The 24,338-nt window shown below is 38.7% G+C and overlaps 1 protein-coding gene across 3 annotated transcripts in view; it reads left to right on the plus strand.

Moving 5' to 3' along the window:
- The window catches only part of Oxr1 (oxidation resistance 1), a 415,574-nt gene that overhangs the window by 302,039 nt on the left and 89,197 nt on the right, over nt 1–24,338 (plus strand). Inside the window, exon 1 of one of the 3 annotated variants that reach the window (XM_031359081.1) lies at nt 2,874–3,129. The exons of the other annotated variants lie outside the window; for them this stretch is intronic. Within the exon in view, the coding sequence (XP_031214941.1) occupies nt 3,027–3,129 (103 nt within the window). The 5' untranslated portion in view covers nt 2,874–3,026. Of the gene's footprint in view, nt 1–2,873; nt 3,130–24,338 lie in introns of those variants that run through there. 3 annotated transcript variants of the gene reach the window in all.

Below are 24,338 nucleotides of genomic sequence, written 5' to 3' on the forward strand. Positions count from 1 at the left end.
CATTTTAAGAGTCACTCTCAACTCCCAGCTCTGCTCTCCGGAATGAAATTAAATCTTGCTAATTAAACTTTATCACAAACCAAAACTGTGTGAAAGAGACAAGATTCCTTTATGGGATAAGTGCTTCTGGACACTTCCCTTCAGAACTGATGACAGTTGTCCCCATCATTTTCCCACATTTTTAGTAGATCAGTACTGCCCTGAGGGAAGATGCCTACAGAGTACATCTTTAATGAATGCGCACTGCAAAGAAAGCACACAGCTTGGGTTGGGGCTATCGCCTAGGCATTGCAACATTAGTACATGTATATTTAACATTTTACCATCAATAAATAACATCTCTAATTAAGGAGTTTATTTCTGACTCCAATTTACAGCATCATCAAAAGACTATTTTTTTCTTCCATACATTTTCCTTTTTGCATTGTGTATCTAAATTAAATTGTGTGCAGCTTTAAATTAAAAAAAAAGTAACAAAAAATAAATAAATATAAGCAGTTTTATTTAGCTATATTTATGAATCTCATAGAAGTAAAATAAAAGCCAGGTATGGTGTAGCACAGACACTATTCCAGCACTAAGGAAAGAGACAAAATGATAATGGGTTCAAATCCACTATAGGCTGTTTGGTGATATATACTATCTCAAAAGACTGTGGATGCAGCTCAGCTGTTGGTAGAACACTTACCTGCATGTGCAAAATCCTGAGTTATGTCTCCACACTTTAAATCAACAAACATTGAACACTACATTATTAAACATTACTTACTGTGCATGATCTTAAAACAGATGTAAGAATATAAACTAAATAAACAAACAAACTTTGAGTGTAAATATAAATAACAGCATTTCTGACCACAACATTGAACTGTTCATAAATCAGAGCTTCTTGACTGCCTTTACCCAAAAGCAATGGGCAGTCAATATTCATCAGACACTACACTAATGGCCTTTTGTAAGCAAGCTAAATGATTGATTTGCTTTTGTAAACTCTTCTAAGCCTAATCTGAAGGGACCAGTGACTCAAGTCTATTTCTTTTTTCAATTTTAATAAAAACAAATTAAGAGCAAATGACAAAATATTTGGAAATACCCATCTTATGTTGGTTTGACTTGTATGTAGATAAATAAATAAATATATTTAATTATGAGCACTTACAATATAATCAGTTATAACCAACGCACAACTGTGTTTTATATGGACATGTGTGTGTTATACAGATAGTTTCGTAGTTTTATTATTCATCTTTAAGCTTGAAGCAGATTTGAATAATGTTTACTATTATGTGAAATTTAAGTAAAAAACTAATATTGGCTTAGATTTTGTGTTTTTCATGTGTTTTTTTCTATAATAAATCTTGCTTTAAAAGGGAGATAAATCCTTCTTGCTTACTACCTACCATTATGGCTTCTTGGGAGCCTGCACGCACGATGAACTCAAAAATGAGGTTGAACACAGTGACATCTTCAGAATACCTTTGTCTTCCCCTTTTGCTTGTCATATAAGGCTGCAAGGAAAACCATCTAGCTTCACAAAAAAATTATAACATTGTTTTTCTGTGAATAACAAACTTGGCAAAATTTTGACAATAGGCAGCATCTCCCAGAATGATTGTATAGTTAACAAGAAAATGTTTATAAATGATAAAACTCATCTAAAGACGCTGATATTAGCATCACTTGAAGGTAACAAAATGGTGCCTAGATGTATAATAGTCCAGTAATGGCATTAAGGAAATGAATGGAGTTTGACATTTATGAAACACTTACTCAAGCAGAGTGCCAGGAGTTAAACTACAATTTTCCTGTAGGTTACCTTATTCATTTACTAGCAATTACTTGGAGTGCTACAGCAGCTCTTGAAAGGGATCCAAATGTACCTCCCTCAAAATCAGAAGACAGTACATTTTCATATTGCCAATATACCAACCCCCTCTAACACAGTGACTGATCATTTTCCAGTTGACAGCCAGCTTGCTACATGGTTTTTGTATCTTGACAAGGGCCATCATCTGTGTGTGGCATGTAAGATCTGACATAGAACATCGAAGATCTAAACTGCTGGAAACGTGGACTCCATTTTCATTATCTCATTTTTGTTTCATCGTTCATTAAGTAGGCACATAGTTTTCAATGACGTGTAGATCTCTGCAATTTATCTGAATGCTGCCCGTTCAAGCTTCCAGTCATGCTTGGACTCAAGAACCTGTAATTACTGAGATGCCATTTTCTGCTCCTGGCTTTTGTGATCTTAAGCCCCCAAATGAAGAGCGGAATTGCATTTTGTTTGAGCTTCGATGCATTGCCAGAGGAAGTTCTGACAAACAGGAAGTGACAACAGAGACTAGACAGAGATAGCCATCAAAGGCTTCTGATGGATTCTGAGGCTTGATTATATGAACAAGTAGTCAGAGGGAGCCAGGCCCTGGGTTTAGTACTTACAAGGGATGAGGATTAAGAATTTGGGTAGAAACTAGAGTTATTACTCTTATCCACTTACCGAATTATTAAGTGCTCACAGTACGGTAAGTGTGGGTTTTAATAGAGAAGAAAATAAGTACAATATGAAGAAGACTGATGATCTCATGATGAGGCAGCTGGAGATTCCAGGGTAGTGGTGAGTGTCAAACTTGCATTCCAACCATAGTTCACAGTAGTCAAGATACAGAACACAAACATGGTTAACAGTCAGCTTATCGAACCCATGGCTCTCTGGTACAATTAGGAAAGGCAGCCATGCCTTTCATTTGCTTTATGATAAGAAGGCATACAGAACTTAAACACTGCTTTTCTTATCTCACTTTGTGAAAGACTTTTACAGGGTCAGCCCAGTAACAGATCATGCAGAACGTGCTGGCTCTGCCTGCAAAGTGTTCAGTGAGCCAAGAGCAGGTACACAGTCCTAGGGCAGGTACAGTAGGCTGCCCGCAAGCAGAAATAGAAGACCGTGAGTTTTACATATTGCCACCAAAGCTCAGGGACTGGGCTGGGCCAGAGAAGAGGCCAGTCTCCAAAAAGGAAGTGTTATGTTACAGGGAAGCACACAAACCAAAATCCCCGTCTCATTCTTGAAAGCAGCATACTGCCGCCGAGCTGGGAGGTCTGCAGAGATGTTCTGCACACGGAAAGGTATGTGAAGTGCTTGCCACGGAGCAGATTTGAACGTGCTCGGGCTTATGTTACAAAAATCTAGGTGAGCTGACAACGAATTAGAAGTTCTCTAACTACTGCTTAATGGATGGATGGTGGGGAGACCAGGACAGAGGAAATCCTACGGAAATAGTATAAGCTGAACGTGTGTTTTCAAAAAGACTTTATATGTGCTGTGTTTTCCTTGTGAACTGCTGGGAAGAACTGGTGCTGATTAGGATTCTATAAGGAAGGGCTCCAGAAACTAGATTCGAGCCATGATCTTGGTATGTCTCATGTCCATTGTCGTCTGTAAGAAGTTATTAGTGACTTTGTCTGAAAACGTCTCTAACAGGGAAAGACTGTCAGTCCCAGTTCTGTAACTCCCTAACTAAAAGCCATGCAGAATGTGATGGTGATGACGATCAGGGCATGAATTTCATACTTGTATTAACTCTATATTCTGGGTTTCAAAGACATGTGGTGCAATTCATTAACCATCTCCTGACCATCTGCTTAAAAATTGGCTTAATTTTTTTTCCTTTTGTGCTTTATTTATGACTTTAACCTGTAACCACAGAGAAGTGGGAGCTTTGGGAGTTTTATTTCTTCTCCCTTTTTTTTTAAAGTGTTTGATCAAACAAACCAAAATAACATTATCATTGATGGATCGACCTGTACTTTTAAATGGTAAGACTAAAGGTATAAAAAGAGACAAGGCATGTAAGAACCCCCTTTGATAGTTAATGGCATGCAGCAGATGGAATTGATTATTGACTTTTAAGATGAAATTGCTCTACAATATGATTTATTTATAGTGTTTCCTTTCCAAAGAAGTAATTACCATTAACTAGTTCAGTTTTTCCTCAGTCACAAACAACTGTGTGTCAACATCACAATATATGATAGTTTGCCACTTAGTCATAAGATTTAATGATGTTAAAGGCTATTAGTTCTCTCAAATTAGTAACTAATGGATGGGCATCATGAACAGCTAAAAGGCTGCATATTTCTTCTTTTTCAGTTTGGTAATTTAAAATACAACTATTTCACGTCATAGAACAATTTATATAATTCCCATTGCAGAAAACAGAATGTGTTTTATTACAAATAAACAATTGAGTTTGATTTTTCTAGCTCATCACACAAGTACAATGATAATCCTAATATATGCAAAATCCTCAGGAAAAATATTTAGGCAATTGCTTTCAGGGTAAACAGCTATAATTTTAATCACGAATTTTGAGCTTTTAAGTCACTGGGGAAGCTCATCACCACACACAACAAAACTGTATTCCTAACAAGTACCAAACACTTAAATCAATTAAGATCACTTAGTACAGATCTTAATGGTAATCAAATTATGGACACTTTTAAACATGCACAAGAATGGGAAAATTTAGACAGGACTATGGATTTTATCAAAAAATATGAAACTTACTTTCAAGGCTGATGTATCCTGTTTCATATATGAACTAGAATTTATATTTTCTGCAATAAAAAGATGTGAGATGAAGAGGTTTCAGACCACAATTAAATTTTATCAAATGTCCTGGATCTGTTAAACCCATTTTTCTACCTCTCTGCCATCCTAGCTCCCCACCCCTTTCCCCGCAGTCCCCTTTTCTCCATTTTTCCTAACTGGACGACCCGTATCCCTCAGCAGTTACATACAGGCATCTTTTTGCACAAGTGAGCCTGCTTTCCTCACCCTCTGCCATCACTCTGATACTGAAGGATAGTGATAAATATTTTATACCTACAGCACTTAAGCATCTTCACGTCCATTATGCATTATGCTTCTTTGTAACTATTTATAGTCACTTAATAAATGCTCATTGATTGGCAGATAAAATTGTATTATCACTGATTTTGAGAATTTTTTGCTCCTCTTTAATCACTACCATTGTATTTCCTTACATCTAGGATACTATCTTCTAAAGCTTGCACTTTTTTTTTTTACTATTAAATATTATTTTACAGTGCTGGGCACCAAAACAAACAAACAAACAAAAAACCTTTCCTTCTGTTTTATTAATTTGGTAAATACAGCACTAAATATATGCATGTGTATATGTCTTTTACTTGCACAGTATGCTAAAGTCTGCATACTGTATGCTCGTATTTTATAAGCACATCCTTTTTCCTCGGATGAGGCTTACCCATGGCCCAGTTTGCCTCTCTAATCCTCTACTCCTCCCCAGTGTCTTTGCATGCTGAGTCTACCTCGGCTTTGTCCAAAGATCTTAAAGGAATCTTGAAAAAAAAACAGAGAATATTATTAACGATTTAATTTCCAACTTTCAACTACAATGATATGGAAAGGGAATGCAACTTTGATACTAAAGACCAAGGCTGGCATAGAGCTCTGCTTCTCAAAACAATGTACATTAAGCAACATGAATTTCTATTGGCCCATCTAAATATCTGAAACAGTATTAGTTCTTTGACACTGTAAAAAAAAAAAAAAATGCTAAAAATGGTGGCCTTGGATGTGGCTCATTTGCCTAACATGGCCAAGGCCCTGGGTTTGATCTCCAGCACAAGAAAAACAAAATTAAGAAAAGATCTGACTGATTTTCAGACTATGGGAAAGCTTAGGTATAAGGTGCTTACTAAACAAGTCTGGCCGTGTGAGTTCAAGGAGAGTAGTAACTCAATAGAGTTGTCTTTGGACCTCCAAATGCACATAATCACTTGTATTTACAATCATACACTTGCAAATCATACACACATGCACACCCATTGTGATTGATAAATAAAAACATTGAAGATGAAATATGCATGAGGGTATTTAAAACCTCCAAGTAGTATTAAATTATCAGTTTTAAAAGTTAAATAATACATTTTAAGGATCAACATTAAACTATTACTATGTTCATATATTGAAAAAGTTAACTTGAAAAAAGAAGAAATGTATAATTAATTACAAGCTAATAAGGATACATTTAGCTTGTTTAATTACCATCGCTAATAGTGATATGATCCATCACATATTTGAAGTAAGAGAACTCTGAAGTCCATCTGCAGAGAATCCCTGCACATTCTGTCAATTCTGAAACTCAGTGGTAAGCATATGCCAGACTCTGAGAGCTCCTATCCTTATTGAATTAGCAAACCACAGCCCACAGCATCTCCTAGGGATTAGAAATAAAAGACTTAGATTCTCCAGTTCCTCTCCCGTCTTTGTTCCTTCTATTTAAGAAACAACATAAGTGCTTTTAGCAGTGGACTTTTACATTATCAAAACTCATAAAACAAGTTGTACACACCAGTGGTGGTATAGGACCAGAGGCCTTCTCCTGGCTCCTTTTAGTATGCCTTTGTGACTATTATGTTTACTCCTACATTCAGGGTAGAACTGAAGGAGGAGAAAATAAATGTTCTTCATGTGTTCTTTGTCTTTCTTGGTCAAGGAAACCCAACTTTATTTGACTGGTCTCCTATGTTCCATAACGATGTTAACTGACATAACAGGAGCACACATTTTAACAAAGCACCCCCAGCACCAGAACAATTATAAGTATAAGGTACTCCCCAGTGATGAAAATCTACAACTGCTGATGGGTATTCTGTGAGGTCTTTCCTCTAGGATGCTATCGAAGCGTTCATGGCAGCAAGGATGCAGGAAGGAGTGACCTACACTTCATACTCTGTTCTTGAAACTTTAAGAGTTTCATCTTGCAACTGTCTACTGAAAAAATGAATATCAGAAAAGACATAAGTGTGTAAACAGAAAAATAAATTTCTTAATCCTTAAAAACCCTACAACAAAAGTAACCTGGTTAGGATATTTTTGTGTGTATATTATATAATATTTACTTTTTATTTACTGAATTTCATGGTTTCAAAAATATAAAATATGACTAAAATAAATAATATTATTGTACCTCTAGAGCAGGGTAGGTACTTCAATCATCATTAAGATATTACTACTGGGTATTAATGCTTTTGCTATAGTGATTATTAAACACAAGATTTATTTGGATTTTATTTTATTTTAGGCTATTTTTTTCTTCCACATATTATATCTTGACCACAGTTTCCCCTCTCCTCTCCTTTCACCCCAGCCTCCTCCATTCACTTCCTCTCCATTTCTCTTCAGAATCCCATGGAAATCATACATGGCATATCAAGTTGCAGTAAGACTAGGCACTTCTGCTCATATTAAGGCTGGAAGAGGCAACCCAGTAGGAGGAAAGGGGTCCCAAGAAGGCAAGTAAGAGACAGCTTTCACTCCTACCATAACATTTGCAGAGGGGCTAAGTCAGTCCCATGCAGGCTCCCTGGTTGTTGGTTCTATCTCTGTGAGCCCCTATAAGCCTAGGTTGGTTGATTCTGTGAGTTTTCTTGACCCTCTGGCTCCTATAACAATTCCTCCCCATCTTCTGCAGGATTCCCCACACTCTACCTGTTTGGCAGTGAGTGAGTTTCTGTATCTGTATCCATCAGTTGGTAGATGATGCCTCTCAGATGACAACTGAGCCAGGCTCCAATCTATGAGTATGACAGAATATCATTAGGAATCATTTCATTGAACTTTATGCACCAGTTATCTTTGGCTCTATCCTAGGTCTCTGGGCTATTGCCTCTGGGTCCTGGCCCTCCAGTTGCTGTCACAGATAGGCTCCCTCTCCTGGCATGGGTCTCAAGTTGGACCAGTCATTGGTTGACCACTCTACAATTTCTGTACCACCTTTACCCTAGGCACATTTTTTAGGCAGGACAAACTGTAAGCCAAAGGTTTTGTGCCTGAGTTTGTATCCCAATCCCTCGACTAGAAGTCTTTCCTGCTTACAGGAGATGGATAGCTCAGGCTCCATATCCCCCATTACTAGCAGTCTTAGCTAGAGTCATCCTCCTAGATTCCTGGGAGCTTCCATTACACTAAGTTTCTAGTTCATCCCAATGATGCCCTTCCCTAAGACAGTTGTCTCTCCCAGTACTCTCTCCCTCCATCCTCCCCTAACCTGATCCCTTCTGTTCCCATCCCCCAGCTCCCCTGAGATATCTGCTCTTTTTCTCCTTCCAAGGGAAATTCAAGTTTCCTACCTTGAGCCCTCCTTGATGCTTAGCTTCCCTGGGTTCGTGGACTGGAGCATGGTTATCCTTTACATTACAGTGAATACCCACCTCTAAGTGAGGGTATGCCATGTTCGTCTTGTCTAAGTTACCTCATTCAGGATGAATTTTTTTTTAGGTCTGTTAATTTGCCTTCAAATTTCATGGTTATTTTTGTTTATTAACAGCTGAGTAATTCTCCATTGTATAAAACCACCACATTTTCTTTATCCATTTTTTGGTTAAGGGGCATCTCGGTTGTTTCCATTTTCTGGCTATTACAAACAAAGCTACTATGAACAAGTTCAGCAAGTGTCCTTGTAATAGGATGGAGCATCCTTTGGGTGTATGCCCAGGAGTGATATAGCTGTATTTTGAGGTAGATTGATTACCTAGTGTCTCAGACACCACCATATTGATTTCCAAAGTGACTATACAAGTTTGTACTCGTACTAGCAATGGAGGAGTGTTCCTCTTGCTTCATATCCTCACCAGCATGAGCTGTTATTCGTTTTATTGATCTTAGCCATTCTGACAAATGTAAGATAAAATCTCATGGTACTTTTGGTTTACATTTCCCTGATAGCTAAGGAGAATATTAAACACTTCAAGGCCATTTGAAATTCTTCTGTTTGGAATTTTTTGTTTGGATCTCTACCCCAATTTTTAAAAACTGGATTATTTTGTTTGTTGATGTCTAGTTTCTTGAGTTCTTTATGTATTTTGGAAATTATCCCTTTGTCAGATGTGGAGTTAGTAAAACTTTTTTCCTATTCTACAGGCTACCATTTTGCACTATCGATGGTGCCTTTTATTAGTCTGATTTTTTTTTCAGTGAGGGCCTATGAAGCATAAGCTGATCTTATACTTGCTATAAGGTTTAGACTAATTAGGTTTACCTGATCACACTGCTTTCACATCTGAAATTCTGGAATTAACAGGCATGTGCCATCATAGATTATTTTGTAAAGAGGTAGCTTTTTAATGGTCATGTTATTTTTAAGGATAAAATACCTGTAAGAGGCAAGAATAAGAACAGAATGTGCTATGTTAAGTCATATGTGGGCAGAAATGGGAATGGAAGGGGACATTTGGAGTCAGTACATATTATTCTTTCCTAAATTATTTCTGCAGACAAAAGCCTTTCAACACCTGCTTAAGTCACCTTCTTTCTTCCTTCCTCACATTTCTTTGCTGTTTTCTCAAGGTCTTTTTCTTCTCATATAGGCCATGTCTTGTCTTCTAAGGAACCATAATTAAGACAGAAACCATGTGTTGCTATCACTAAAACTGGTTCTGTATTTAAACACAAAGATGAATATTTTACACATTTTGGCTAGCTTTCTGTGGGGTTGTGGGTCCCTTGTCCTCTCCGGAAGCTTGGGGAGGCAAAGCTTGACTGCTCTTAAGCCATGCTGCGCTGGTTAGGTGCTGGGCCATAGGGAAGGAAGCACTGAGGTACCACTCCAGGCTGGGAAAGCGCAGTCTGAGGTGAGGGACAGCAACCTCAGCAGTTACTAGATCATTCATGACAGTGGTGATTCTCTAGTGACCAAGAAGGAAAACAGTCAGATATTTTTCCACCAATGGTAATAAAAGCACATGCAAGTCACAGGTTCAACCACTAAGCTACACTTCCCCAGCCTCCAGGAGTCTTTTCCATATGTGTCCATTCCAGCTCAATGGAAAACTCCAGTGTCAGTTGACTAACACAGAACAGTCCTGGACAAGGAAGATCTGTCACCACCACGTTTTATTTTTAAAGATGATATGACTTTTTTTGACCTAGTAAAAATAAAACAGTGTATGCTGTGGTAAAAAACAAAAATAGACTATAATCGGGAAATATAATATGAAACCATGCATTTAATTAGATGTGTGTCGTGCTATAAGGAAACAATTAGACTGCATACGTGGTAACACTGAGTTTGGAGTCTGGGGAGAGAGGCAGACCCTGGGAGTTAAAGGACACACTGAAGAAGCCATTCCTGAAAGAAGGGGAGAAAGACAAACATATGTTTCTCCTCACAACTCTGTCCTACAGTATAGAGCCAATTAGGAGAGTTTTTTTTTTAATTTTGTTTCAAATGCTTTGAATTGACATTCCAGGAAAATCAATTACTAGGAACAGTATTGACATTAACTTGTGGTAGAATATCACCTTACTCAAAGGCATCATATAGACCATTGTGAAGATCGGGTTTCCCAAATGAGCTTCACAGGATTCAGACTACAGGGCACTAGCTAACCAGAACAATAAATTCTCTTCTACATTTTTATGTTTGTTAACGTATTAGGCAAATTGTAGCTTCCAAGCTCAATGGTATGCAAAGTCATTCATCCTGGGCCTGTTTGGTATGATTTACTTCCTGGCAATTCCTTACTTATTTGGAAAGTCGGGTTTTCAGCTAATCATTTATCCCATCTCTCTAGGTCGCTCTGGACTTCCCCCACTGTCAACCAAAGCCTAATGGTCAAATCCAGCTTAGTGGCACACTGCTGGATTTCAGGTCCCAGTCAAGAGAGCTTAGTGGTGGGCTGTATATCAACAAGCAAGTAAAAAGATAATAGAATGTTTAGATAAGAAATGCTGAGAAGAAAATAATAGAGCAATGTGATTGCCCAAGGCAGTAGGTAGGCAGTGGTGTAATTAGTTTGGATAATTACAATTTGGGGCATCTCCTAGAAGGTATCATTAGAGTTGTAACTCATGAGACAAAGAAGGGAACATGAAAGGATGTCACGGAAGAACAAAGTTGGTCTTGAGAAAGTCCCTAAAGCAGAGGTGAATTTGCTTTTTTCAATAACTGGAATGGTCATAGTTAGTGTTTCTATTGTGTGCAGAAACAGCATGACCATGACAGCTCTTATAAAGGAAAACCTTTAATTGGAGCTGGCTTACAGTTCAGAGGTTTAGTTCATTAGCATCATGGAAGAAAGCATGGTTGCAAGCAGGCCCAGAAGGTGTTGGAGAGGTAACCGAGAGTTCTACATCCAGATGGACAGGCAGCAGGAAGAGAGAGAGAGTAAGTTTGTCTTGACTTTCTGAAACCTCAAAGCCCACCCCAGGGACACACTTCCTCCAATAAAACTGAACCTATTCCAACAAGGCCATAGGTCCTAATCCTCTCAAATAATGTCACTTCCTATGAATCTATGGGGACCATTTTCATCCACACTATCACAGAAAGGAAAACCAGTATGAGTAGCCAGAGTGGAGGAGTACAGAATCACATCAGAGTGGATGGCTGGTAGAACACTCTGAACTGACCATTTTCTATGCCCAAAACAATACGTTGTCCATTAGATGTGCTCTAATTGATGATTACTTATAATGGAAGATAAATTGAATTTGCTGTAAGCTGTTGAATTGATAGCAACAGCTAGTCTCATTTTACTTAGTTTCATGAAATTCTTAAGATGTGCATGAGGCTACAAATGTTTCAGTTTTGGCAGCCATGCATAAATGAAGATTAACTTCAAAAGGTTTCTTATAAACATGCAAACAAACTCTGACTCTCTGTGTACATTCAGAATTGTAGAAAAGTTGAAAGCTTCCTCTCACTCCGATTTGAAATGGACTGTGCCTTTAATATTGAAGGACTAGCCATTTCAAAAAAGAACATGAGTTGCTAGACTAGATGAAAAAAACAAATAATCCCAGTCAGAGCCACATAGCAATGTCATATGTTCTTCCTTTATATTTTAGTTGCTAGAAACAAGCCATTCCAAAGGCGTATATCACCTATGTCTCCATCTATTAACTAAAAACCCCTTGTATAAAGCTGAGGAGGGGGTGAGGTCTCCTGTGCATGTCTAGGTACCAGAGGAGGGTATCAGGTATCCAGGCCTATCATTCTCCACCTGACTCTGTTGAGACAGACTCTATCCATCACCCTGAATCTAGACTGGTGAGCCATAAGCCCTATCTCGTGTCTTAACACATACAGAACTGGGGAAACAGACACACACATAGCCAGCCACACACAGTTATGTGAGCATTAGGATGCAAACTCAGCTTCTCATACTTGTGAAGTCAAAATTCTTACCCACTGAGCCATCTCTAGCCCCTGGACAGAAAAGGTATTTTCAAAATTCGTGTTCAAAAGTTAGGCTCAACCAATCGAGCTTTTTAATTGGCTTAGCAACCTCTGTATAGCAGAGCCTTGATTGGATTTTGGTGGCTTTTCTTTTTTAAATTCAGTCCTTTCTATATGTTTCTGTTGATGTTCTTAATCTGTCCTTTTCTCTTATTCCTTGGCTTGCTTGCTAGATAACTTGACCTGTCTGATGAAATCTTTGCCGTGAATGTCTTTACTGTAAAAGTAGTTCATTTTCTTATTTGGTTTTGAGTACACATTTACTGGACTTAAGATGTAGGGATTTTATTCTAATTTCTACTGTTCCTCTGATACATATAGTTAAAAAAATCTGCCAAACTAGCCTAGCATCATAGGTCTTTGCAATTATATATTTTTTCAGACTTCCACAATAATGTTCTAAACATGGGGATAGATCTTGTAGGGTTTTTTTTTTATTTATTCGTCTTGTGACACAATTTTGCTAAGGTATGAGATAAATTTAATGCTTCATGATTTCAAAAATCACTCATAGTATATTTACAGCTTTCAAGTTTTATTGTTTATGACATTTAAGCCTATATGGTAATTAACATTTAAATATGTAGTAGTTTTACTGTGTTCTATAACTTCTTTAAGGAGGAAGCTGAATTTTTTTGTTATTTAAAACTAAAAATATTAAAGAATATTACAAAACACAAATATTAAAGATTAAATATTTAAATCCCCTTTCTCTCATATGTGTTGACACTTTTCCAAATAGTCACTCATTATCAATGGCACAAATACCAAAGAACATGTACATGTCATATAAACAACTTGAAAGAGGTGATGTCCTTTACAACAAAATGGGACCAGAAGCATGTGCAGAATGAGGAGTGTTCCAGATAGAAATGTGGATATTTCAAAAGTCAGCTACTTTCTCCAGTGGTATCCTCTGGGTTGACAGAGGGAAGGTATCCTTCTACCCAGTCTACATTCTTTAGCATCTTTAAGATTCTCCAGTGTGGGGTTTTATTTTTTTAATTTAATTTTAGTTTTTTTACTTATTGACTTTACATCCCACTCACTGCCTCCCTCCCAGTCACTGCCTCCCACTTCCCCCAACCCCTTTGCCCCTTATCTTTTGGGTAGGTGGGAGGACCCCGGGTATCCCCCACCCTGACAGTTCAAGTCTCTGTGAGACTAAGTGCTTCCTCTTCCACTGAGGCCAGAAAAGGCAGCCCAGCTAGAAGAACATATCCCACATACAGGCAACAGCTTTGGGGATAGCCCCTGCTCCAGTTGTTTAGGAGCCACATGAAGACCAAGCTGCACTTCTGCTCCATATGTGTGAGGAGACCTTGGTCCAGCCTATGTTTTTTGGTTAGTGGTTCAGACCCTGAGAGCACCAAGGGTCCAAGTTAGTTGACTCTGTTCGTCTTCTTATGGAGTTCCTATCCCCTTATGGGCCTGCAATCCTTCCTCCTATTCTTCTTCAAGAGTTCCCAAGCTCCCTCCACTGTTTGGCTGTGGGTGTCTGTATCTGTCTGAGTCAGCACCTGGGTGGAACCTCTAAGAGGACAACATGCTCCTGTCTACAACTGTGCAACTGACAGGGGTGAGAAAGTGGGAGGTATCGCCAGTATGAGACAGAGACCTGGGATAAGGGAGGCACCCAAAAATCAATGGTGTTGACCTTAGCTGTGACTCACAACTATGGGGATGTGGAACTGAAGAGGCCACTTCCTGTAGCCAGGCAGGAACCCCAACGGAGCAATCGGAACATGAACCCACCTACAAAACTTTCAACCCAAACTGTCTACAAGAAATTCAGGCATGGGGGAAATGGATGAGAGACTGAGGGAATGGCCAGCCAATAACCAGCCCAACTTGAGACTCATCCCATGGGCAAGCACCAATCCCTAACACTATTAATGATACTCCAGTGTTTTTGCCTTTCAGACTCCCCATCTTATGCTGGTACTCTGTAACAGTATGACTTCAAGGGGCCGTAAAGGCTCAAGGCTGCTGCTGTAGGAAAAGCCTGCATTGCTGTGGTTAATGAGGATCTGTGCTGCGCTTGTGCTTCTCTGCAGCTACGTTTGATGTACTATTCTTGAATCAGGGTGGTAGGTTGGTGATGCTGGTATCACCAGTGTGGAAAGCTTGCAATAACGATCATGCCCATCAGACTATCCTAGTATTTCCTTCTGTCGCTCTCCTGTAGCCAAGAACCTTCCTATTGATAGTTAGCTCTTCCATTTCCATCAGGGAGTTTAGCTTACTCATTTCTTGATTTCTAACAGACAATCCAGACTGTATGACAGTCAGTAATAATAAAAACTGTTTCAAAAGCACCACTGATTGCTGGGTTTACGCTTAGCAGAATTAAGCATTTGGGATGTGAGTCCTGTCTTAGTTACTTTTCTGTTGCTGTGATAAGACACCATGAACAGGGAAACTTATAAAAGCAAAAGTTTAGCCTATGGCTCCAGTCAAGAGGATTAGAGTTCATGACCCGCATGGCAGAGAACATGGTGACAGGCAGGTAGGCATGACACTGGAGCATTTAGCTAAGGGCTTACGGTTTTTCCATTAATTTATTTATTAATACAATATATACACCATTATCAGCACCCCTCCCCCCCTCAGACCCCCTCCTTGAGAAAGGGGAGCCTCCCCACCCCCCAGGTTATCACCCCACCCTGGCACATCCAGTCACTGCAGGACTAGGTGGATCCTTTCCCACTGAGGCCAGACAAGGAAGCCCAGTTAGGGGAACTTGATCCTCAGCCAGGCAACAGACGCAGGGCTTAAATCTGGATCACAGCATGAAGCAGGGAAAGTTACCTGGGAATGGTATGGGCTTTTGAAACCTCAAAGCTCACCTCCAGTCACACACCTCCTCCAATGTGGCCACACCTCCTAATCCTTCCTATACATTTACCAGCCAGGGATCAATTACCCAAAACCTATGAGCCCCTGGGGGCCATTCTCAACTCAAACCCCCAGAAGCATAAATGTGTTTTCCACGACAGGACCATTATTGGGAAAGATGGATGGTTACATCACAGAGGAGTCTCTGGATACCCTTGAAAATGTACAGTAGTCCACTTAAAGATTTCCTAGGCCTGCTCTTACACAAATGGCTTCATATAGTACTTCTACATGAACTCCTTCCTCTTTTCCCTGCTCTCTAATCCATACATATCGCCCAGTGGTTTTTTTTCTTTTCAAAAATCTTTCAAGCTCTTCAATTACCTGGTTCACATACTCCACACTCTTCATCATGGCTCCCAAGGCCCTTCATGTTTGAAGACCTGTCTTCCTAAGTAACTCTTCTCCTTTCCATTCTTATCACACTGTGCTACTGCCAATAAGTCTGCCCATTGTCTTGCTTTAAAGGACCAGTTAGAAAATAAGTAAATAAATAATTATCTTCTTCATCATCATCCCCATCCCCAGCATCATCATCATCTTTTACAAATTTACCTTTTCCTGGATGCCAAGGGCTGGTCTGGCCTGGTTGCTTCTGTATATTCTTTCATTAATATTCCCACACCCCATGAAATATAGATATTTTTAATAAGCTCTATTTTAAAAACAACATTGTTTTAAAAAATGGACTTGGAAAGGGTTAAGCAGCTCACCCAAGGTCAAGCCTATAGATAGAAACAGGGTTGTAATTTTATCTCTTCAACTCTGAAGTTGATGGTTTTATAGATCTTACTGCTCCCTGGCATACTGCCTTGGGTACAATTCCACTTGATTAAATATTCATTTTCAAAACCATATTACTATAAAACTTATAGAGTTTGAAAAAATGTTTTCTTCCTTCCCTTGTCCTCCAAGGTTAGGTTGCTTAGCGCTTCGCTGGCTCTTGGTGGATGGCCAGTCTTCATCTCCTGTCTGTCACCACGCTCACTGTCACCATGCTGCAGTGTGAGCATGCACTGACATCTTCATCTTTGCTGATCAGCAGGGCAGAGCTATGGGCTCAGACACTTAGTTCCACTTAGCATCCTCTGAGCTAAGCACCAGGCAAAGCACTCAACAAGTATGGGAGGGTTGCAGGGTGAGTCAGGTTTAACTATGTCTTGAAGTATGTGGCACTCCCTTTAGTGATGAATTCTTGCTTCTGAGTGATGTAGAGCTTCAGTAACAGGTCAGGCAAAACTCCACTAGGTTATTGTGAAAGAGCACCTTCAGACATCATTCCTCTTTTCTCTCCAAAAAGTAGAAGGGTTATCTTATCCCAAGACAGAAAAGGTGTAAGAAGGGAAGCAACACTGTATGACAATGAAGTAAAAAGAAAACCTTTTGTAAAAATAGGAGTTATACCTTACACTCTTTGCTAACATTAGGTTTTTATTTATTTTGCTCATCTATTGTTACTTTATATAACATTTTGTAGTAATACCAACAGGTACGTAATTTCCAGGAGTCTAGGAATGCACTCCTAAGTTTGAACGTCTTTAGGCAGGAGAGGAATGAGCTGGTAAGCACAAGGCCATCCCATGAATCAGCAAAGGCCCTGTGAATGGAGCTTGAATCTTCTGCTCTCTAGTACAGGGTCCTAGTCATCCAACTGCCTCCTTGTTCCCTGAATAGTTTGTGGTACAACTCCCAAGATCAACTATTGTCAGTGCCAGTCTCTATATTTTTCATGCTTAATTACATTTTTAAAAACTCATAAGCACATGTTTGCCTTTAGTTATTGTCACTTTTATGTATTGATATGCCAAATAGTACAGATTTGTTTCTGTAATCTATATCATCCTCTAAATTTCAGAAGTACTTTATCAATTATTAAAGCATATGAATATTTGTAATTCCACTGAGGAAGAATGCAAACATTTTTTTGGTTTGGTTTGGTTTGGTTTGTTTTTTTTCAAGACAGGGTTTCTCTGTGTAGCTCTGGCTGTCCTGGAACTCACTCTGTAGACCAGGCTGGCCTTGAACTCAGAAATCCTCCTGCCTCTGCCTCCCAAGTGCTGGGATTAAATGTGTGTGCCATCACTGCCCGGCACAAATATTTTTAATAAATTCTTTTGGAGGGGGGAAGAAAATGCCCTTGAACAGTAGACTCATTCATTTGTTGGTGGTATTCATTAATTGCAAGGTCTGATATAACTCTGAATGGAAATCATCACAGGGTAAAGCTAAATAGTCAATGTGACTGAAATACTGCATGGGGTTTCTATAAACAGTCTTATTCTTAAAACAGAGAACTTCTTGCATCTGTCTAGGAACTTATGGATGAGCCCTAAAAAAACTCATTCTGTTACCTTGTCTCCTCTTTCCATGGCGGGAAGTACCTTCAAAGAGGTAAATTTCATAATAGTTTAAGCATTGATTCCTTAGATGTCATTACTTCATCTGCAGTGTTGAGGAACTGTCACTCTCCATGGCCCCAGTTATTTTAGAGATTAATGATATGTGGAAATGTGCTCAATGGTAGGATCGTGGAACTAAAGAAACCTCCTCACTTTTTGAAACCTAACCCTGCCATCTTTCCATTTCCCACTCCCAGCTAAGAAAGCAGGCACAGGAACAGAAGCCACTCTACCTATGAATCTCACAGTCTTGCAGCCAAGTCTTGAGTTGGGTCCACTGTTAGTCTGTTGTTGGAGTGCATTGTGTTGTTTTAATAATGGGCAGCTGGGGAGATGTGCTGTGTTTTTACCCTTGAAAGGCACCATAAGACTGGCATGCACTTGAGTGGAATATTGAGATCATTAGATAATGCAGAAGAGGAAGCAACTTGACAGTAGATGAGAAAAGAGGAAGTATAAAGAGGTATATTTAATATTAACTACAACTTTTCATTTGCTAGATCTCTCATTGTTAAATACCCACTATAAATATTTAAGTGTATAGAATTATCAACACATGCATTCCTTATTTTTGACATGATTCTATTTTCTAGGACTCATATTTAACTCCAAGCAGCTCTTACCCTTGAGCATCAAGGCTTGCTTTATGGTGTGTTGCTACATGGAATAGTTGGATGCAGAGCTGGAAGTGAGGAAATTCACAGGGTTGCTTGGGGTGGAAGGGAAGTACGGAGTTGTTAGTGGGCATAGAGACACCTAGATTACTGAAGATTAATTATCTAATATACAAATAAATAATATCTAAATATGTCTAATATTGGTTCAGTGATGAAGGATCAGGAAGTACAGGATATGTGTGGTGAGAGATGGGGGTGTAAAATGACTGGGGACGGGAGGTGTTTGAAGATTATCATTGTTAAGTGCTAAACGAGTTGTGTGCTTTGGAAACTGCTGAATTTTTTTTTTTTTTTGCCTTTTTAGTTATTTTCATATCTGTATAAAGAGCACTTATTTAGTCATAGAAATGTAAACATGCAACTGCATTGCTACAGATATACAATCACAACCTCAGTTTTTCTAAAATGTCTCTTTTAATGAATGCATACTAACTGAACAAAGTATGAAGACTCTTTATGATGTTTTCACCCATTCATGTAACACACTTTGATCCTATTCACTCCAGCTATGACTCTCACTTCTGCCCCTCCTCCTTCTCAGATCACTTAATCCTTCTTTCACCTTCATATCTTTCTTTCCCCTAAACTCCACATGACAGCAAACACATCATACATAGTTTGTGGGGCTTGGCTTTTGTTTAGCACAATGATCTCCAGTTCCATCCATTTTCATGAAAGTCATATAATTGAGCTTTTCTTTGTGGCTATATGAAAGTCCATTGTGTATGTATGCCACAGCTTTTTATTCACTCATCCAAGCAATGTGCATCTAGGCTAGAGCCATGGCTTGCTATTCCTAGGAGTGCAGTGGTAAACATGGATGTGAAGGTTTCCCGTAAGCAAGCTGGCTTTGATTCTTTGGGGTATATATCACTTAGTGAAGTCACTGAATCATAGGACACTTCTATTTTTAATTTTTGAGGAACCTCCACACTGTTTGCCATGGTGGCAGAACTAAATCTGCACTCTTCAACAGTTCATTAACAGTTCCCTTTTCTCTCACATCTTTATTGCAGCATTTATTCATGTTTCCTTATAGCAACGATTGCTAGCTTTATGTGAGGATAACAGTCAACTTTACTGAAGGCATACGGATGGAATTTCAAAATGCAAAACAAACCAAGGTCTTCAGAAATAATCTTATCATGACTTGCATTTTTTACTTATTAGCTGGCAGTTTTAACAAAAAAAAGTACCAGAATATTATTCATAGTTTGAACTTTTAAGTAGGTATACATTGAATTGTGAAAGTTAAAATACTTTCTAGTTGTGAGGTCAGTTTAGGGCTATGTAGTTCACATTCAATTTATTTTCATTGCATTGTTAGTACTGGTTATCTTACTCATTCAGTACTTATTGATTAACTACTATGTTTTTGTAATGAGATGAATTGGGTCATTAAAGATCATAATCAGTCTACTAAGAAATATTGTGTCTAATAAGACTGTACAAACATTTAGTGATTTTCAACATAAACATACACAGGGACTATTAGTGTTGATATGGATAGTTAATTGCCACGTGGAAAAATAAAAGTGCCATCAGTGAAGCTCTAGGCTTGCCTTCGGAGGAAACTGCCTGTCTGATGTTTATTTTGGAGTGTGCTATACTGCTGCAGCCTCATAGCAGGCTATGCTAAAAATATGCTGAATCTTCAGTTTGGAAATGAAAGTAAAACCAGAATCCCTAGGAAAATTTTACTTTATATCCTAGAAAAGAAGACAAATAGTATTGATATTCATTGAAAAATAGGATTGATATATTCCTTAAACCAAACCATAGGCTAGAAAATAGTCTTCCTAGAAAACTCGGAATGTAAAAAGATACAACACTGATGCACGTAGACACATGCTTCCTATTTTAGTAAAAAAAAAAAAGTTTGGAGAAAGAAAAATAATGATTTTGTGGTTAGGGTAGAACAGACTCTGCTTTTCATGTCATGCAGCTTTATCTTTCCAATGTTGTTTATTTTTGAGTAATTAATTATTAAAAACTGTCTGACTTTTTTTTAAAGGCTTAATTTTGGAAGATTAATTTGGCATAAAATCAAAAAAAAAAGTTTGTAAAATTATTTTGTTTCTGAGTAATTAGATCCCATCTAGTCCCTTCTATGTTTAGCTTTTATCGATAATTTCAGGTTAAATGCATCCAAATGTCTGAAAATAAAACAAGTTGTCAAAGAAAGCACTCTGCATCTAAATTTAGCTAGGCATCGTTTGCTGGCTAGTGCTTATTCTGTACTAGTCCAGATTTGGGTTTCTGTACATCAGATGGATGGAACAAGCAGGTGTTTACAGAGGCAGGCAGGTGAAGAAGGGGAGCAGTTTATACACTGCTCCTTTTCATTTAAATTGTTGCTTCCTTTTATCAATGTAAGGATGTGGTCTTCCTGCAGTCTCCAGTTATCTTTACTCCTGGCATATGCAAATAGTGTACTGCACATCACACGCAGTGGCAAGCACCACAGCACTATGGTGATGGTAGCAGCATGCTTCTATTCCGTTGCCATGTGGAAGTCTCCCAAGCAACTCTTAAGAAGCAATTGACTTCCAAAATCTTCTGTCAGCAGTTCTTCTTTAGCCTCAATATTCCTTATTAGTTCTAACCTCTGATGTTATTCTTCATATCATTATGCTAAGAAGGTAAATCTATGAAGCAAATATATTCACACATCTTAAAAAATATCTGAAAAAAAATTCAAAGGAAAAGAAGAAGCATGGTGTCCCCAATGGAGGAAGGAGTTAGAGAAAGGACGGAAGGAGCTGAAGGGGTTTGCAGCTGCATAGGAAGAACAACAATATCAACAAATCAGACCCCCCCCACAGAGCTCCCAGGGACTAAACTACCAACCAAGGAGTACACATGGAGGGACTCATCGCTCCAGCTGCACATGTAGCAGAGGATGGACTTGTCAGGCATCAGTGGGAGGAGAGGCCTGTGAAGGCTCAATGGATGTCCCAGTGTAGGGGAATTCAAGGGTGGAAAGGCAGGAGTGTGTGGGTGGGTAAGGGAACACCCTCATAGAAGCAGGGGGACACAGGATGTGATAGGGGAGTTTCCCTAGGGTAATCAGGAAAAGGTTTGAAATGTAAATAAAGAAAATATCCAGTTTAAAATAAAAACTAAAATAAAAAAAAAAAAAAGGAAGAAAAAAGAAGTAAACCAATGTTGGGCTCCTTGCCTACTTTGTTTCTGCACTGATCATCCTGGCCATGGAGGCTGACTCTTAAGTTAATCTGTGCTGATGGGATTTACTATGAAGTGTTTATAAGCCATGACTTCACCTTGTTAATTGCAGGTTTCTTGTCCACGTCAAACATCTGCTATGTTTATAAAGTCAGTCATAAACTTCAGAATGATCTTGCTAGCTGGTGTTACCATCAGCCCCCTTCCTTAGTGTTTTGGATTTCTTTAAGTAACAAGATTGCTTTGCAGGTGTCTATGAACGGCACTGGCCTATTCCATACAGATCAGGATATTCTGAGAGTTGTTAGTTCAACATTCAGTAGCCTCTTTCAAGTTTACTCTCTAACTTATCTTTCTTCTTCCCATCCAAACTGCATTTCTACTGACACCTAAAAAGCCATGTAATTCATAAAGGATTTATAGTATTTATATGATTAAACAGCAAACTTCCTTGGTTTATATTTTATCATTTAAATTTCATGATAAGCCACTGGAAACCTGGATAAGTTGACATAAGATATAAATAGTCTGAAATAATCTAAGAGAGAAGTTAATCCAGGAAAGGTAAAGCCCCTCCAAAGCTTGTAACTTACTAGAGTCTGCTGTCGTTGTGCTATGGGCTGCACAGAAGCTGGGAAGAGCTCTACCTAGTTATAGGGGACCCTAAGATGGACAAAGGGTTGAAACATTAGTCTTCAAAGAGATGTTGAAATAACAAATATCTGGAGGAAAAAACGGCAACCAACAATAAAATGTATGCAGTGCTGGAACACTTAACGTGTGTGTGTCTGCACGGTAACCATCTAGAGTAGGAATGACCATCTCACCCATCCACAAGTGCAGTTATAAAGTATGGAAATGTATGTAACTAGTTTAAGGTATATGTAAGAAGTGAGAGAAAAAGAAATCAAAACATAGAAATTTGATATCAGAGCCTCCTCTTTAACACCACAGTCACAAGAAGAGCAGAGGAATCATATTCCTACAGGAGGGATTGTGTGGCTCATTGAGCCACACAATTCTATAAGATATTCACACTTAAGCAAGAGGACCTCAATCACTTTGAACTTTAAGTTCTCATCGTTTGTTATAAAAATAAAAAGGTTTGATGGAAGAATAAATTAAATAATAACTTGGAAGCAAACATGCAAAACCAGTACATGGGGCATAGACCAGGATAACTGGCCCACTGCATTGCCATGCAAGACATAAGTCCACTGAGGTCTTTGCTCCAGGTTGCTTTAAAGTGCTGCAGCACTTTATCCCAGCATGCTTAGTGCCACAAGGAAGACTGTCTCTAGTAAAGCCTGCCTGGCCTTTCCCAGCCTCCACTGAATTGTAAGAGCACCAAATGCTTAATGTACAATGGAAGGCTGGGAAACATTGGTCTCAATAACCAGAGACCTAAGCTGCTGTATTATGGACCTGTGGATGAGTTAGGAAATCAACTACAAAAATTCATTTTAATCAATAGAGAATTTTGGTCAAGAGTTAGTTATCCACTTCTGCCAAAGAAAAACTATAAATTTTACTAAGTACAATAATGGCACATTAAAATTATGGATGAATGCCTAGATCTTCAAAGTTTAAATGTGCATACTTAAGCACAAATGTCTGGAGTTTCCCTTACGATGTTTCAACAAAGACAATAGCCATAAAGTTACGCAAACATGACAAAACTCTTAAAAAATTGATTAGTTTCTGTCTCTGGCTATTCAATCTTGCTACTTTTGGGTGTCTTAGAATCTTCCATACACTTGTTCAAAGACTAAAAGAGTTTTGTGCCTAAGCAATTTTATAAATAGATGTAAAAGAGAATTTTCATACAGTAAGATGGACTAATCATTTAATTCCAGAATCTTTCTCCAAAGTATTTAAATACAGAACAATTCATATGGACTGGGGCAATTTTAGACACCACCCTTACAAACCTGCCAAGCATTCTTTCTCAGAAATGGCCCCATGGTAGGTGTCATAGTCTGTGGATGTGGGAGATGGCTTTGAGCTTTATTGCCACAGTTACAGCTTAAACAACACTAAGGTGATGCCTTTGACCTCGCCTCTCCTCAGGGCATGCTTTCCTGGCAGTTCCCTTTAGTGGCTCACTGATGACTTGTGCCTCCTACTCATTGAAAACAAGTATTTACTAGGGAGTCCGCTACTGAACTCATTCTTTTAAGGTTCTATGCATGTACAGACTAAGGCCTTTGAAGTATGAGATCAATTAGAAACCTTCAAGCTGGTATGTATTTGTCATGTAGAAAGACATGCCTTTCAAGACAGCATATAAATCCCTCACTGTACTTGTCCACTGTAAAGTATATCATATTTTTCTTTCTGGAAAAGAGGTCAAAATCGATTTCACAAACTATTAAAAACCATACCCATTTTAAACTTACTATAGGACTGTGTTTATGGTATCCATATGCTTCTTCTGTAGAACCTTGAGAGCAGTTCTCAAAGAGAAGAAAATAAATGCATCCAACATTCCCAGAGGAGGACAGCATACTGCCTGTTTGCAAACCACTGATGTCTGACTGGTTTAGAAGTCATCCTGGCTTGGCAGAGTGAGTCGGCAAATCAGCATGGATTTGCTTTAGGAACCCATTCCATTTCAAATGCAGCACCCACACACACACATGATGCTATGTTTTAGTCTATTGATTTGTACTTTAGGGAATCGTGCAGAACAGTAGTTCTCAACCTGTGGGGTGTGACTTCTTTCAGGGTCAATGGACCCTATCACAAGGATCATCTAAAACCATCCAAAAACACAATTCACAACTAGCAAAGTTGCAGTTATGAAGTAGCAACGAAAATAATTTTATGGTTAGGGGTCAACACAACATGAGGAACTCTATTAAAGGATCATAGCATTAGGAATGTTG

Source organism: Mastomys coucha, unplaced genomic scaffold (genome assembly GCF_008632895.1).
Source record: "Mastomys coucha isolate ucsf_1 unplaced genomic scaffold, UCSF_Mcou_1 pScaffold7, whole genome shotgun sequence".
NCBI classification, from domain to species: domain Eukaryota; kingdom Metazoa; phylum Chordata; class Mammalia; order Rodentia; family Muridae; genus Mastomys; species Mastomys coucha.